At 38.1% G+C, this 18,729-nt stretch overlaps 1 protein-coding gene across 1 annotated transcript in view; it reads right to left on the bottom strand.

Moving 5' to 3' along the window:
* The window catches only part of LOC143273837 (uncharacterized), a 77,908-nt gene extending 60,347 nt beyond the window's left edge, over positions 1 to 17,561 (bottom strand). Inside the window, exon 1 of the mRNA XM_076574022.1 lies at positions 17,169 to 17,561. Coding sequence (XP_076430137.1) covers positions 17,169 to 17,419 — 251 coding nt within the window. The 5' untranslated portion in view covers positions 17,420 to 17,561. The remainder of the gene's footprint in view (positions 1 to 17,168) is intronic.
* Positions 17,562 to 18,729: the final 1,168 nt, after the last annotated feature.

An 18,729-nucleotide genomic window follows, 5' to 3' on the forward strand; every position in this document is an offset into this window, starting at 1 on the left:
CGAAAATGAAATGAAAAAATGTTTTTAGTTTTACATGATTTCAATACTAAGAGGAGAAGTTTTTATCTGGTCATGTCTGTTGTGATTCTAAATTTATTCTGTGTACCTGGGTGTATTTATTTCTCTTGATATGAGGAAATTTCTGCTGTTGTTTCATAGAGCATATTTTCTATCCCTGAAAATCTCCACACACTATCTATAGTGTTAGATAATTATATTTGCTGTCTGAGCTACTTTTGAACGAGAATGTCCCACACAAGTTCAGCTATTTGAACACTTGGTCCCAGAGGGTGGTGCTAATTGGGGAGGATGTGGAACATCTGGGAGATGGAGCTTTGATAGATGACATCTGTCACTGGAGACAGGCCTTGAATGGTCATAGTCTCTGCCCATTGTGTTTGCTCTCTGCTTCCTGAGTGTGGTTGAGATGGAACCTCTAAGCTTTCTTTTCCTGCCCCCAGGTTGGCCATTTGTGCTAAGTCTCCCCACCATGATAGACTCCTATGCTTTTGGAACTTAAAGCCTAAATACACTCTTCATTCTGTAAGATGCTTCTGGTCATGATGTTTTATCATAGAAACAGAAAATTAACAAACGCAATCTCTGAACAGTAGCATCTCAGGGATCATAAAAGATGTGCTCATTACTTTTAATTTATTAATATCTAAATATAATAATACACATACCTTTGTATCTCTAATGTTTTTGTACTGGATTTTCACTCTAATGCTGATTCTTTTGAAAGAATTTCTATGCTTTGTGTATAGAGACATATTTCCAGTAAAGAAAACCTGCAAAAGTGAAATTCCCAATAGCCAGTGACTCCAATGAGTACATGAGCAACACAAATTCTACTTGGTGTATTTGGAGCAGGGACACAGGTGTTGGGTGGTGGACCTGGGAGAAATGGGAAGCTAATGTGATTGTTACACACTTTTTGCAATTCCCAATAAGCAATACAAATATTATGTTGGAAAAATTACTGTGATAGTTTTCACATTCTTTCTCCTGAATTTCACATCCAAGTTGTGTATTAATTTTCTTATACATTCAGTTGTTTTATTTGTATCCTCAATGTAATAATAGATGTTTCATTTCTAATTAATTTAAATTTTATTTATATAGTAGTTATTCTTCCCACAACTCCAGAGAAGCTAGGAAACAAGGAGGATCCTAAGAGGGACACATGGATCACCTTGAGAAGGGGAAATAAATGAGTTCTCCATGTGTAAACTGGTGATGGGGGGCAATATGGGGAGAGGAGGGGAGATGAAAACATGTGGGAACAGGATAGTCAAGGGGGGGATGGATGGAGTGGGAGAGCAATGAAAGAGATATTTTGATAGAGAGAGTAATTATGGGGTTAAGGAGAAACCTGGTGCTAGGGAAATTCCCAGGAATCTGCAAAGACAACCCCAGATTAGACTACCAGAAATAGTCGAGAGGATGCCTGAACTACCCAGCTGGGTAATCAGATTAGTGAATAGCATAACTGTCATCATTATGATGGAAGCAGATGCAGAGATCCATAGCCAAGCACCAGGCCAAGCTCAGGGAGTCCAATCCAAGAGAGGGAGGAGGGATTCTATGAGCAAGAGGGTCAAGATCATGATGGGGAAATATACAGAGACTACTGAACCAAGCTCATAGGAACTCACAAACTTTAGACAGCTTTGGAACCCCACATGGGACTGAACTAGGCCCTCTGCACACTGGAGACATTTGTGTAGCTGGGTCTACTTGAAGGGACCCTAGCAATGGGATCAGGATCTATCCCTGGTACATGAGCTGGCTTTCTGGAGCCTATTACCAATGGTGGGACACCTTGCTCAGCCATGATGCAAGGGGGAGGGCCTTGGTTCTGCCTCAACTGAATGTACCATGCTTTGGTGATTCCCCATGGGAGGCCTTTCGCTTTCAGAGGAGGGGATGGGGGTTGGGTAAGGGGGAGGAAGGCTGTGGGGGAGTGGAAGGAGGGATGAGAGGAGGATCTGTCACTGGTATGTAAAATGAATAAAAAATTCTTAAATTAAAAAAATTAAATTTCTCAAATTGCTCAACATTCTTAGCCATCGGGTAAATGCAAATCAAACTGATTCTGAGATATCATCTTACACCTGTCAGAATGGCTAAGATCAAAAACACTGAAGACAGCGTATGTTTGAGAGAATGTAGAGCAAGGTGAACACTCCTCCACTGCTGGTAGGAGTGCAAACTTATACAGCCACTTTGGAAATCAATATGGTGGTGTTTCAGAAAATTGGGAGTCAATTTTCCTCAAGACCCAGCTCTACCACTCTATGGCATATACCCACGGAATATTCAATCACACCACAAGACACATGCTCAACTATGTTCATAGCATCATTATTCGTAATAGGCAGAACCTGGAAACAACCTAGATGCCCCTCAACAGAAAAATGGATTAAGAAAATGTGGTACATATACACAATGGAGTACTACTCAGAAGTGAAAAACAATGACATCATGAAATTTTCAGACAAATGGATAGAACTAGAAAATATCATCCTGAGTGAGGTAACCCAGACTCAGAAGGACAAACATGGTATATACTCACTCAAACATGGTATGTACTCACTCAGACTACAACCCACAGCTCCAGAGAAGCTAGCTAACAAGGAGTACCCAAAGAGGGACACATGGATTGCCCTGGGAAGGGGAAAGAGATGATCTCCGTGAGTAAACTGGGGATGAGGGGTGGGCCATGGAGGTTAGGGGGTAGGGGAAGGATGAGAACATAAGGGAACTGGATGATTGAGCTGGAATGGATGGAGTGGGAAAGCATTGAAAGAGATACCATGATAAAGGGAGATATCATGGGTATAGAGAGAAAACTAGTGCTAGGGAAGTTGCCAGGAGTCCCCAAGGATGACCCCAGCTTAGACTAGTAGAAATAGTGGAGAGGGTGCCTGAACTGGCTTACCCTGGTAATCAGATCGGTGAATACCCTAACTGTCATCATACAGCCTTTCTCCAGTAATTGATGGAAGCAGATGCAGAGATCCACAACCATGTATCAGGCCAAGCTCCAGGAGTCCAGTCAAAGAGAGAGAAGAGGGATTGTATGAGCAAGGGGCATCAAGATCATGATGGGGAAACCTGCAGAGATGACCAAACCAAACTAGTCGAAACTCATGCAATTTGGATCAATAGCTGTGGAGCCTGCATAGGACTGGACTAGGCCCTCTTCATCGTGTGACAGTTGTGTAGCTTGATCTGCTTAAGTGGCCTCCTGGCAGTAGGATCAGAATCCATCCCTGGTGCATGAGAAGGCTTTTTGGAGAGCACTACCTATGATGGGACACCTTGCATAGCCTTGGTTCAGGGGGTGGGGCTTGGACCTGCCTGTACTAAATGTACCTCCCCATGGGAGCCCTTACCTTCTTGTAGGAGGGAATGAAGGGTGGGTTGGGAAGGGGAAGCTGGAGGGGCAGAGGAAGGGAAGAAGGGATCTTTGATTGGTATGTAAAATGAATAAAAAACTCTAAAGAAAAAAATAAAATAAAATACAAATATATGAAAAAATAAATTTTTCTGTCTCTGTCTCTCTGTGTAATTCTATATGTTATGTGTGTGAAGGTGCTTGAGGTGGCTAGAATAAAGTGTTGTATTCCCTGGAGTTGAAGTAACAGGCAGTTGTGCCCACTTGAACTGCATTCTAAGAACTAAACTTTAGTTCTAATGCAGAGTAAGAAACACTTTAAGCACTACAGAATATCTCCAGTTCTGGTTTTTTAATTCCATATTATATTTTGATTAACATATAAATTATATCACTTTACCTTTTTCTTTCCCTCCTTGATCTCTTCCAATGTTTTCACCTTCCAAATTATTCTGTTTTTCCATTACCTCTTAAACTGATAGCCTCTTTTTAAAATTATTACTGTTTTATACACACACACACACAGAGAGAGAGAGAGAGAGAGAGAGAGAGAGAGAGAGAGAGAATGTAACCTGCTGAGTCCACTTCATGTTGCTTTTGTGTATATGTACCACATTTTCATTATCCATCTATCAGTTGAACTACATTAAGATTTTTTTCATTTCCTAGCTATTGTTAAAAGAGCAAGAATGGACATGATTGAAAAGGCATGGATGAGCAGAGGGTATGTACATGAAGGTCATGGGAAACTCACTGAGCAAGAGCCTTAGGTTCCTTCCTAAGTTGGAGGTCTGGCTATTTAGAGTGTGTGATTAAATACTGTTGCATGACCACTAGGGGACTTATCCCTGGAAAAGACTAATTTTCCCTCTTTCAGTAGTTGTTAGCTGTCTATTGTTCCTTTTATAAATTACTTTTTTAATGTTTAAAATGTTTATTTTTTAGATCCATATTTTTTAACAATTACAAGATTACTGGTTTTCAAAATTTCATGCAAGATATTTTGATCATGCTTTCCCTTCCCCCAACTCACTCCAGATCCTCCCTTCCACATTATGAACCTAAGCTTTAGCTTTCCCTTTTCTTTTTCTTTTGCAATAATACCACAAAACAAATATAAAAACAAAAATGAGAAAACACAAATTCCCCCTGACACATACACAAAAAAACCTGGAATTCATTTTTGTTGGCCAACTACTCTTGGCCATGGGATTTTGTACACACAGAGTCACTCCATTATAGAAAACAGGTTTTCCCTTTTCTTGTAGGTATAAATTTCAGATACCTTCTTTGTTAGGGATAGGAACCCTACTTCATTTTCCACCCTCCTCAATGCTGGAACTCCATGTAGTTGAACCTGTGCAAGTTTTTTGTGTTCTGCCACAGTCTTTATGAATTCACTTGTGCATCAGATCCATTGTGTCTAGAAGATATCATGTCCATGGTGTTTTTTTTTTTTCATTTCATGACAGAAACTTACGTTAAAATTTTGTCATGAATGAATATATTCTTTTTATGTACCAAGATTCTGTATTCTCATTTTAGGATATATAACACATGAGCATGATCTAGGTAGATTTTCACCCTGGAGAAATAGTTACTGCATTGGATAATGCAGTTACATAATAGAGAAGAAAACGAAACAACTGTTGTTTTCCAAAACAAAAGTTTATGAATGGTGCATTCTTTACAATTAATGAAGAAGCTGTGTGAAAAGTATACACTATCACATTTTTAAATCTTATAGCACTATGGACAAGAAGAATGTTAGAATTTTTTGAAATTGGTTACATAAAAGGTTGGAAGACACCACGTTCATCCAATATTTGATAATTGAAATGTAGTCTATGAGGCATGATTAACACAGAATGAGTAGATTCTATTTTGTGAGCACATCTTTACAACTGTACATTATTGAGCTACTTGCAAACTTATGCAAAACACGTAGGAGAACATTTAAATTATGTAGCTGGATAAGAATGTGGCTAATTTCTCCAATCCACAATGAAAGTTTTGTCGATTGCTGTGGAATGGTCTTTCGAACCCTGCGAATAGGTGTTGCTCTTATGGGATGATGAATAAAGCTCTTTGGCCTATATGGCAAGGCAGCTTAGAGCCAGGTGAAAAATCCAAGGAGAGATACGGGGAGAAGAAAGATAGAGTTAGGGGTGACAATGCATGCCTCTAGAGGAGCAAGATGTAATAGAACACAAGTAAAGCCACAAAACACATGGCAATACATAAATTAATAGAAATGGGCTAATCTAAGAGGTAAGAGCTAGCTAGCAATAAGCCTGAGCCATACACGAAACAGTTTGTAATTGATAATAAACCTCCAACTCATTATTTGGGAATAGGCAGGTGGGAGAGATTCATGTGTCTATAGTCAATATTTCTTCTATATTACACAGGTCCCATTTTATAAGCCCACATTTCCTCCAGCTCATTATAGGAATGTAAGTGTTATGGAAAATATCTTTGGCATTACTCCTATTACAATATACAGAAGGAAGAAAATAAGAACTGTCCATTTAATTTGAAAAATTGTATTTAAGGATATTTCATCTAGAATAAAGAAATCTATCTTTCAAGAACATACTCTCCTTACATGATTATCAATCAAATGCACTGCTCTGGAAGACTTAGAGATGATTACTAAACAGAAGGTGTAAAGATGTGGCATTCTTTCAGGCCATGAGAGAACTCCTATGATGAATACCTCATAAGGATTCTATTTCAGAGGAAGACATTTTCTCTGGTCATTATAGGTCTATATCATTTTATTATAAATACCTTATTAGAGAACTTGTGAAATACAGTTCTAACCAGGGTGCATGAGAATGTACATTCTGTCCCATTCCTTTAGACAAGCATTTATATAATGCATCACTAACCTAGGAGAAATGGCTTCCTCTTATGAGTGCATGGACCCTGTAGCTCTTTTAGACTATTTGGATTAGTGGGAAGAAGAATATGTTTCTCAAATCCAGTAACAGAGAGTAAAGGAATTAGAGTAGAACTTTTTATATCATACAAGAAATTTTATGATTTGCCCTGAGGAAGATGGGAATGGGGGGTGGGTTGGGGGGAAGGTGGGGTTTGGGAGGGCAGGAGGGGAAAGGACAAGGAAATCCGTGGCTGATGTGTAAAATTAAATTATTAAATAAAAGAAAACAAAAAAAAACATAAAAAAAGAAATTTTATGATTAATCTTTCACCTAGAAAAATAAAAACCCGTCTTAAATGCACATATAATGGATAGCTCTTTATAGGTCTGTACACACTGGTATAAGGTTCTAGTTAGAGTATTCATAAATTACATCTGTATTTACATATTTACAAAACTCAGGCTGAAATATCTACACCACAACTCTTACATCTCCAGGTCAAGGAACATCACTGAAAAAGAGGTGGAAAGATAAGAGTTGGAGTATTAGTATATCTGTTAAAAGATTGTGTCTTCCAGCTATGGCAGGGAAGCTATACCTATGAAATCTCAATAATATGGCTGCTTAAATGAGATCTGAAAAATGAAACCATCAGTTGAAATGCTAATTTGGATAAGGAAAATCTCATGAGAGCTCATCACTAGATGGTCTGTAAGAAATATTTAATGACCTCTGACAGAGAAAAAATTAGTCTTTTCCAGAGATGTGTACCAGGACAGATTATCCAGTCCCATGTATTTAGACCTAAAACATATACATATAAGAAATACTGAATGTACAGAACAAGTATATATTTTCAAGTCCAAGTTGATCTCTTCAAAACTTGAGACTTGTTCTGCTGTAAATGTATGCTCCTGAGACCTCAGCCTCCAGGTAGCCTGGATTGTAGATATGGCACAGCACTGAGTTTGAGATTTGATTTTTCTTACATTTTAATTAAGCTAAAGATAAATGTCATTTATAATTCATAATGTACAACAATGATTGGCAACACTTAAAACCAATTCTTAATACATATCATTGTGCCATGCATGATATACCTACTAAGTGAAATGTGGTATGTAATGTGATATACACACATCATTATTAGTCTTTATACTGTTTTTAACATAGTTATGAAGTATACTATTGATAAAAACTGAAATGTGTCAAGAGCAAAATCTAAATGCACAGCAAAATTGGCTTTGATTTTTAAGGAACTTTAATTCAAAGGAAGTCAGTATGGAACTTCAATTCAAATATATAAGAATGGCCATTTTTGACAATAGTTATATTCACAGCATACATATGAATTAGATGCATGCTATGCCTAACATCAGTATCTAATATCAATTTCATGAGGGGGATTTAGGACATTTTGGGTCACCTCAAGTAAACCCAAAATTGGGAAAGCAAGTTAATTTGTTGATTTGTAAATTATGAAATTCACAGCAAGCTTCAATCACCTCTATTAAAAGTAAGTAAAGATGTCAGAAGTAACTTTCAGAGAACTTGGAGTTTGTCAGTACATTGTGTTATTAAAATGGTGGCTGATCAAGGCCGCACTGAATAAACTTTCAGAAATATACAAACTTATGAGTAAAGAAACCCAAGAGAAATTTACGGAGATGGGAGAGTGATATCCCCAGGAAACTAGTGAGAAACAACAAGAAAATGAAAGAGCACAGGAAGAGGAACACACAACCATCTATCAAATTTTGATTATTTCTATTATTTTCAGTGAGGAATATAAATGTTAGTGCACACAAATAAAAGATTCATATTGAATGTTTTTGAGTGATTTTTGGTGGGAGGAAAACATTATGAGGAACACTACTTGACCTCTGTAGTTTCTACAGTTTATACAACTATGGTGATGTTTTTATTTGTACTGAAATATGATTTTAATTGTATGTTAATAAATAAAGTTGCCCTGGGGTCAGAGCTACTAGAGCCATAGCAAGAGCATGGTGGTTAGAAGAGCTAGGTAGATTACTGTGTGTTCAGGGATACAGCCAGTATTGGAGACATATGCCTTTAAGACTCGGAGGGCAGTACTTACAGGCAGTGATGAGGCAGTCATGTGGTTGGGTTTACATCCAATGAGAAGGCAGAACAGAAAGACTATTTAAAGACAGACAAACAGGAAGAAGCTCTCTCTCAGGGAAGCTAGGAGTACTGCATGCAGGAGTTAAGATTTTAGGACTGAGCTCTGACCTCTCGGCTTTCTCTTTTACATTGACTCTGTGTTTGTTATTTTAATAAGACGATTGGTTACATCTACATCTGGTGCCCAACCTGACAAGAATCCATTAAAAACTGCTTGGGGTCGGCTCCCTAGTCCAAGCAGCCAACTCCCTAGCCCCCGCCCAGGTCTGCTTGGCCTCAGGCCGGACTAACTGGGAACTGCTTGCTTATAGCCAGTGCTACAAACAACTCAGGCCTGCGCTGCTAAACAGGGCCCCTGCCTGTAAAGCCAAGCATTGACTCTGCTCAAGAGGGAACAAGTGGCTGGATTTAAGCTTTAGCTGGCTACGCCTTTGCTTTCACTTTCGGTTTTGCTCTCTCTCTCTCTCTCTCTCTCTCTCTCTCTCTCTCTCTCTCTCTCTCTGAATTCACACCTAGGACACTAGGTGGCTGTTTTGAAATTCGCTCGGATTTCTACTGTTCTACGCAGATTTGGTAAGTCATAAAGGAAACTATTTAAAAAAACAAAGTTTTTCCACATTTAAAAAAAAATGGGTTTTATGTGTACATTGGAAGAAAATTGGGTTTTGTTTGAAATTTTAGGCAGTCTGACAATGGAACAACTATATGAGAAGATTAGTATTATTGGAATTATGCAGTTTATCACTATGCTTATCCTCATTTTACAATTTAAAAAGATAGTCGATTTAAGTGACAGGATGACAGCTTTAGAAAAACTTGTTAAACCTGTAAAAATTCAGACAGAAGAAATTAACAGTGAAGTTGTTTCAAGTTTGGATCATAAGGTTATAGAAAGAAAGCCTGTTTTCACACAGTCACCCTTAATTTATCCTGTAACCGTACAGCAGTTGCCTGATCAAATGATTACACAAAATATTTGGGCTCCAATTGAACTGTTGGAATTTAAAAGGTTTAAGGAGGCAATAGTATCTTATGGCATGCATTCCCAATATGTAAAGCAAATGTTAAACTCTTGGTCAACATATAATAGGATTGTACCACAGGACTGTCAGGAGCTGGCACAAGATGTTCTGGAACCCAGCCAGAGACTTCAATTTCTAACATGGTTTAAGGATGAAGCTAAAAACATAGAAAAACAATGGAGGGATAAAGGAATACAAGTTTGTCAGGATCAGCTTATTGGAAAAGGCCAATATGCTTCAGTACAAACACAATGTTTATATGATGTCCAAACCCTAATTTTATGTCGAATGGCAGCCTTGAATGCATGGGACAGAGTTGAAGAACCAGGAAAAAAACCTGAATCATTTACAAAGGATATACAAGGCCCAAAAGAATCTTTCACAGATTTTTTACAAAGACTGCTTCAGCAGTAGAGAGAATGGTCTTAGAATCAGAAGATAGTAAGGCAATAATTGAAGCTCTGGCATTTGAGAATGTGAATGCAGCATGCAAAAGAATAATCAGGCCGTTAAAGGCAAGATCTGCACCTTTGGAAGATTGGATTAGAGTCACGGTTAATGTTGAGGCTCATGAGCATGATGATATGTGGGTAGGAGAAGCAATTTCAAAAGGTTTGAGGAGTGTTAAATGTTTTGGATGTGGAAAGCAAGGTCATTTGAAAAGGGACTGTAAACAGGTCATTCCTAGAAACATTGATTCTTCAAGGAACAATGGCAACAGAATGTCTCTTCCTTCTAGAGTATGCAGAAGGTGTGGTAAGGGAAAACACTGGACCAATGAATGTAGATCAACAAAGGACAGACAGGGTAATCCTTTGCCTCAGTTTTCAGGAAACTCCCGGAGGGGCCTCATGCAGGCCCCCATAGCAAATCCAATTCAAATCTTTCCTGCAGCCATAGAGGAAACCCCTGCTCATAGCGATTAAATAACCAAATACCTATTGGAATAAATCATGCTGGTCAGGATGATGAAACAGAGAGAATAGAAAATTCAGGAGAAAACATAAAGAAAATGTTTGGGCAAACATCTATTAATGAACAGACACCAAAATTAACGATAAAAATAAATGGAGTTTTGTTGTCTGGTCTGGTAGACACAAGTGCGGACGTTACCATAATTACACCAGAATTTTGGCATCCAGCTTGGCCTCTTCAGGAGGTAAACGTTCAACTGTTAGGAATTGGGACATTATCTCAGGTGAAACAGAGTGTAAGATGGCTCGAATGTATAGGTCCAGAAGGACAGAGAGGAAAATTAAAACCATATATGGCAAACATAGCTATGAACCTGTGGGGTCAAGACTTGTTGCAACAATGGAATACTCAGATTAACATCCCTCCAATCTCAGAAACAAATAATAAACTAGCACATGTTTCTGAGAGAAATGTTAGAAGGCATTATTTTGAGTGGTCACAGCCATCCATATTATACAAGAACAGGGCACAACAATTGATAATCTTCCAAAGATACCAACAGCTCTACCTTTAAAATGGTTAACAGACAAGCCTGTATGGGTTCAGCAATGGCCTTTAACAGCAGAGAAACTCCAGGCTTTAGAAGAGCTGGTAGGAGAACAGTTAAATGCTCAGCATATTGAAGAATCAACCAGCCCTTGGAATTCTCCTGTATTTGTTATTAAAAAGAAATCTGGTAAATGGAGAATGGTAACAGACCTTAGAGCAAGTAACAAAGTAATTCATTCAGCCAATGGGCTCCCTACAATCTGGAATTCCTTTACCTACTCTGTTACCAAAAGGATGGCCTCTCATAGTTATTGATTTAAAAGACTGTTTCTTTTCAATACCCTTTCAATAAAAAGACAGAGAAAGATTTGCTTTCACAGTGCCTACTTATAATAATTCTCAACCGGTTAAAAGATTTCAATGGAAGGTCCTCCCACAGGGAATGTTGAATAGCCCAAATATGTGCCAATATTTTGTACAACAGCCATTGGAAGTGACACATAAAAAATTTCCTAAATCTATAATTTATCATTATATGGATGATATTTTACTAGCTGACTCAAATGCAGATACTTTAGAAAGAATGTTTGAAGAAGTAAAGAAAATTTTGCCTTGCTGGGGATTACAAATTGCTCCTGAAAAGATACAAAGAAGAGATTCTATTAATTATTTAGGATATAAAATAGAGCTACAATAATTAGACCCCAAAAGGTGCAAATTAGGAGAGATAGACTACAGACTCTTAATGACTTTCAAAGATTATTTGGAGATATTTCTCATCTACGAACTATTGTTGGGGTAAAAAATGATGAACTGACTAATTTGTTCAAAACCTTAGAAGGTGACAAGGACTTAAATAGTCCAAGAGAATTATCACCTGAAGCTGAGAAAGAATTAGCCTTGGTAGAAAAGAAAGTACATGAAGTGTACGTGGATCATATTGATCCAAAGCTGGTTTGCATTTTGGTTATATTACCTTCTAGGCATTCTCCTACTGGAATATTAATGCAGAGGGAAGATATTATATTGGAATGGATATTTTTACCAAATAAACCAAATAAAAAATTAAAAACTTATGGGGAAAAAACTCTGTCTTGATTTGGCAAGGAAAATTGAGCCTTCGTCAATTAGCAGGAATAGACCCAGCAGAAATTGTCGTACCTTTAACTGAGGAGGACATTGAAAAATTATGGACAGAAAGTGAACCTTGGCAAAGAGCTTGCAGTAATTTTTTTGGAGAAATTAACAGCAAATATCCCAATAGCGATAGAATTGATCTTATAAAGAGAGTGATTGGATCTTGCCTCAAATTGTACGGCAAAAACCCATATCTGGAGTTTGTACATTTTATACAGATGCCAACAAACAAGGAAAGACAGGTTACAAATCAGAAAATTTAAGTAAAGTGGTTCAAAGTCCTTATAATTCAGTGCAAAAATCAGAATTGTATGCTATTCTGTTGGTATTAATGGATTTTTCAGAACCTCTCAACATAGTAACTGACTCTCAGTATGCTGAAAGAGTGGTATTAAGTATTGAGACTGCAGAATTTATTCCTGATGCTTCAGAATTAACTGAATTATTTATTCAATTACAAGATACAATCAGGAAAAGGAATCATCCTTTATATATAACTCACATCCAATCTCATACTGGTCTGCCAGGCCCTTTAGCACAAAGCAATGATGAGATTGATAAATTATTGATAGGAAATGTGCTGGAGGCCTTAGAATTTCATAAAAAACATCATGTCAATAGTAAAGGTTTAAAAAAGAATTTTTCCATAATCTGGCAACAAGCCAAAGAAATAGTAAAGAAATGTCCTAATTGTTCCTTCTACAATCAAACGCCATTACCAGCAGGATGTAACCCAAAGGGTACTCAGAGGAATGAAATCATGCAGATGGATGTGTTTCACTTTGCAGAATTTGGAAAATTGAAATATGTACATCACACCATCAATACTTATTCAGGATTTCAATGGGCAACTGCTTTGAGTTCTGAAAAAGCTGATTCTGTAATCACTCATTTGCTAGAAGTTATGGCCATCATGGGTATACCTGCACAAATCAAAACTGACAATGCTCCATCATATGTTGCTGTTAAAACGAAACAGTTTTTTGCTTAATACAAAATAAAGCATATTACAGGTATACCACATCATCCTACAGGTCAAGCAGTTATAGAAAGTTCAAACAGAACTCTAAAGGATATGCTAAATAAACAGAAAGGAGTAACAATAACCCCCAGAAATAGACTGCTTAATGCTCTGTTAACTTTGAATTTTCTCAATGCCAATGAGAAAGGAACAACAGCTGCAGAGAGACATTGCATAATAGAAAAAACTACAGAATTAAATCAGCCTATATACTTTAAGGTTGTGCTGACCTCAGAATGGAAACCAGGGTATGTATTACGTTGGGGACGAGGTTTTGCTTTTGTTTCTACAGGAGAAGATAAGCTGTGGGTACCATCAAAATTGATAAAGGTTCGATTTGAACAAGAGAAACCTCTTAATTAGAGGAGGTGATAGTTCATCAACCAGCATGAACATCCAATTTAAACTAACTTGTACCAGTAACACATGCCTTTTCATTTATTCAGATAATAACTTGCCAAAAAGGAACATCCCCAAAATTAGTCTTGGAGAAAGGTTTTTGTTTTTGTCTTTTAGGAGAATGAAGGTTAAGGAATCTGAAGAACACAAGACAAATGAGACAATTGAAGAAAGGGGACAAATCATCTATCCCAGGAAACAGAGTGAAATGGTTTATAGGTATACATTATCTAAAAAATTTTTTGTCTTCCTAAATGTTTGTTTCTGCTTTTCTCTAAAGATTTAACACTATTGGTCTTCTAATAGTCTCAGTTCAATTAAAATTTAAAGCTTACTTTGGAGATGGAGAATGGCTCTCTCCTTTTTTAAACACAAGCATGTTGTTAAAAGGAAAATGCAAACTTCCTGTATCATGCCAGAATAAAAGAGTCATTTTCTGCTATGGGACAGGAAAAAAGCCAAATTAATTAAGGGGCTATTCTATTACTAATCTCAACTCTTTGATTCTATTCTGATTCTTTAAACTTTTCTTAAAGTATAAATTTTATATCAAAATTTACAAGGTTAATATATATATACATTTTAAACTTTGTTAAGATATGAATGGTCATATAGAGTACTAATTCTAGAAAAAAAGGCTTCAATTAGCTGCATATATATGTCTTTGTGCTCGAGTCTCTTATCAGGTTTCAGCAGGAAATCATGGCCAGGCCTAACTTCAACTGAAGTCTCCAGGAAGAAGATGGGGCCCCACAACAACAACAATTCCACGTGGACAATAATAATATCACTAAGCTGACAAACATCATCTAAAGATCAGCTTTGAACTACAAGGTACTCAGAGCAATTTTGAGATGACTAGCTGAGATGAACCAGTCTGAAGGAATACTTGAATAAGGACTTGAGATAAACCTTGAACTTTGGCATTATACACAGATGGGATAATAATGAAGGATATAGTTACCTTTCCTAGAATTTGACAATTAACCTAAAATTTTTCTTTCAGGATAAAGATAACTTCGCCCATACCCAGCAGGAAGCAGTTTTAAGAATACGACACCCACATTCCCAAAGAGGTGGTGTGGGGCGGGTGGTTTTTTGGTTCTTTTAATGGGTTTTGGGTCTCGGATAATTTTCATTATTTAGGGGGTTTGGTTACAAGTTGTTGTCAAGGGTTAGGAAAAAGGCTACGCAAAGGAGATTAGATTTAAGGTTCTTGTTTAAAAAAAAAAGAGAGAAAAGAAAAGAAAAAGACAATTACTAGTTTTAAATACTTTACATTATTACCAACTATTAGGATATAAAGAAATGAAAGATAATAGTTAGACATTACAATAGAACTTGTAGTCATATTAGATATGTTTTAAAAATTGAGCAGATATATTTTAGACAGGTCATCGTCAAACCCTTCAGAGATCTACCGAATATGGCATTTAAAATGTTTTAATAACATAGAAATTTTTCTTTTTTGAGACATGTCGGCCCCTGGCACTACCAATCTACTTCAGAGAATATATGGGCATTGAAGAAACTGCATATGGAGTTAACTTTCATTGTGGCAAAAGTTAGCCACTGGACAACAAAGTATGCTCGAATCAACAGGACAAAATGGACAGACAGGACACGAAACAAAGGACTACCGATTCCTGCCAAAACAAGTGTGATTATGGCTTTATCAAAAGGCATCTTCTGTAGATGTAACCAATCGTATTATTAAAATAAGAAACACAGAGCCAAGGTAAAAGAGAAAAGCCGAGAGGTCAGAGCTCAGAGATAAAATCTTACCTCCTGCAGTGCTCCTAGCTTCCCCGAGAGAGGGAGGTACTTCCTGTGTCCCTGTTTAAATAATCTTTCTGTTCTGCCTTCTCATTGGTTGTAAACCCAACCACATGACTGCCTCATCACTGCCTGTAAGTACCGCCCTCCAGGTCTTAAAGGCGTATGTCTCCAATACTGGCTGTATCCCTGAACACACAGAAATCTACCTAGCTCTTCTAACCACCACGCTCTTACTATGGCTCTAATAGCTCTGACCCCAGGGCAACTTTATTTATTAACATAAAATTAAAATAACATTTCAGTACAAATAAAATATCACCACAATCTTCTGAGGCCAGGACAATGTGGCACCATCCCTGAAGTGGCCTTCGCAATCCGGAAAAGGTACAGTGTCATTTTCTATAAAGGCAGCTGAACAGACAGTTGGCCAATGGCTTCTGTTGTGCAATGGAACAGCAACTGAAAGCTCGTGCCTCTCAATAGTACACTGGCATTTAATAGAGGGATGTGGAGAAGAAGGGGATGCTGAGATGAAGCCATATATACACAGCCAAGAAGAATGGACAGCTGAATTCAAAAACTGTCAACAATTTCCAGAATTTAAAAACCTGAATTATGACATGACACTAGTGGAATTCAGGTGTTTCTGGTACATGGATTGCTCTCACCCAATGTGAGGTTGAACTGTTGACCTTGTGTACAACCTACTTCACAAATGAGTCTGTCAGATATGCTAAGCCTATAGGCTGAAGATGATGCCCCAACACTGTGGAGAAACCTCAGGTGACTGTGCAGGCAGCTGGCTGTTTCTGTCAACTCACAAAATTTTTGGAAGTTGCTTGCGTGCACTTCCTGTTTTTATTTTTGTTAGCTAATATTATTTTCTTCTTGGGTCTCTGAGGGAGTTGAAGATTAGTTTGTTATAGTTGAAGATTAATTAGGATAGAAAGTGAATTAGATACATTTTGGACTTACTAAAATAGGATAGATAAGGGAATTATTTTCTCTGATTTGTCAAATACAAATGGACTAGACATCGTTTAGGTATTTGTTACATGTATATATTGTATATAGTTATTGTACTTTTGTATATAGTTTTTCTTTTGTTAGTTATAACATTTTGCCTCTTTTCTTTTTATTAAAATAGAAAAGGGGAAATATGGTGGTATTTTTTTTGTACTGTAATATGATTTTAATTGTATGTTAATAAATAAAGTTGCCCTGGGGTCAGAGCTATTAGAGCCATAGCAAGAGAGTGGTGGTTAGAAGAGCTAGGTATATTTCTGTGTGTTCAGTGATACAGCCAGTGTTGGAGACATACGTCTTTAAGACCTGGAGGCGGTACTTACAGGCAGTGATGAGGCAGTCATGTGGTTGGGTTTACAACCAATGAGAAGGCATAACAGAAAGACTAAAGACAGGCAAACAGGAAGAAGCTCTCTCTCTGGGAAGCTAGGAGCACTGCAGGAGGTAAGATTTTATCTCTGAGCTCTGACCTCTTGGCTTTCTCTTTTACATTGGCTCTGTGTTTCTTATTTTAATAAGACGATTGGTTACATCTACACACAACATTGTGTTTAATAGGTACATTGAAATTAAATCCCATTTCCTTATAGTTTGTTAGATTATTCCATTGTGTATTCGATGCTCCATAAGAAAATGCTCCATAGGGGGATTGCGGGGTGACAGTAAACCTGCTGGAGCTTTGGTCTATGGTTCTCCTGCTCCAGAAGAAGATCTGGACACTGGACCTCTGTGTGATCACGGGTACCAAGGAGACTGTAGTCCAGAAAGCACAGCTGGTCTCTCCTCACCCCTGTTGCCCTCAACAGAGCTAGTCAAGGTAGGCTTCTCCCATCACCCGATTTCCTCAAGGCCCCTCATCATTAGCTTCCAAGTGTTCTTACCGTTTCCCTTCATCCTCATCATTCACATGAAAATTCTTCTTCATGAGGAGACGCAGCACCACTTTGAGCTTTCCCATGCATACTGCTTCATGAAATTCATTTTCAGGGTCATAAGGCTGGCAGTACCTGTCTTCAGTTCCACAGTAAAAGCAGGACAAGTATCCCGTTGCCCTGCTTGGGCCATCACAAAACCCCAAGGGAGTTTTCGGCTCCTTCTTAAAGCATAAGAGCTTCCTCGGGGTGGACAACATAGCTGCGACCACCTTTCTATCAACTCAACACTAAGTAATTTTAGGAAATGATGGACTTTTAACCACTGACCGTCTAACAACCAGAGCCTAACCCTGTGACTCCCACAAGTTCGAGGCTATGGTTTGACCAGTCAAACTGAAGCATCCAGTTATAGAACAGTCGTTGCTAAGCAACACTGGTAAACAAAAGCATGCTCGTTCTTCCTCAGGCATAAGTGACAGTTCATGGAGCAAATAGTGCTCACTGCGCATGTGCAATGTAAATGTGGCGGTCTCCTGGGCTTTAGTTTGTGTATATCCTGCAAGGTCTCAATCTCTTCCTCAGGTTTGGTGGATCCCTTTCTTCCCCACTGTAATCTTGCTTGGTGCTTCTTTTCTTTGGGGACTGCAATTATTCATTATAAAATTTCTCCTTGGGTTTGTGGCTTTTTTTTATTTCGTTTTTTACTAAGAGGTCATGGATGGATTCCCTTCGTAGGGACATGGAATTTCCTGAATCTTCTCTCTGGTGTTTTTGGTTCTGTGTTTTTGGAATTTTCAGTGAGGTGAAAAGCTGTAAAATAACGATTTTTGTGTGCGTGGGGGTGATGGTACACACCCTAATCCCAGTCCTTGGCAGGAGGCAGAGACAAATGGATTTCTGTGAGTTCGAGTTCAGCCTGGTCTAGTGAGCCAGCGCGGCATAGTGAGAACCTCCTCAAAAATGGCCTTTTCTTTCTTCCTTTCTTTCTTCCTTTCTTTCTTCCTTTCTCCCTTTCTTTCTTTCTTTCTTTCTTTCTTTCTTTCTTTCTTTCTTTCTTCCTTCCTTCCTTCCTTCTTTCTTTTCTCTCTCTCTCTCCTTCCTTCCTTCCTTCCTTCCTTCCTTCCTTCCTTCCTTCCTCCCTCCCTCCCTCCCTCCCTCCCTCCCTCTCTCTCTCTCTCTCTTTCTTTCTTTCTTTCATTAAGAGATTTTTCTATTCATTTTATACAATCACCATGGAATCCTCTGTCCTCCCTCCTCCCTCTCCCCCAGTCTTCCCTCACAACCCATTCTCCCATTCCCACGTCCTCCAAAGCAAAATCTCCCCTGTGGAGTCAGCAGAGCCTGGTATGTCCAGATGAGGCAGGTCCAAGCCCCTCCTCCCTGCTTAACGTCTTAACAATACAATGTGGAGAAGTTATTATCCAGCCATGGCTGTTGAGGTTCTAAATGTCTTCTGTAGAGTTGGTTCATAAATTTCCTTAGATATGAGGAAATTTATGCTATTGTTTCATAGAACATGATTTTTATGCTCTGATTATTTCCACTCTATCTGCAATACCAGATATTT

Source organism: Peromyscus maniculatus, chromosome 6 (assembly GCF_049852395.1).
Source record: "Peromyscus maniculatus bairdii isolate BWxNUB_F1_BW_parent chromosome 6, HU_Pman_BW_mat_3.1, whole genome shotgun sequence".
NCBI classification, from domain to species: Eukaryota; Metazoa; Chordata; class Mammalia; order Rodentia; family Cricetidae; genus Peromyscus; species Peromyscus maniculatus.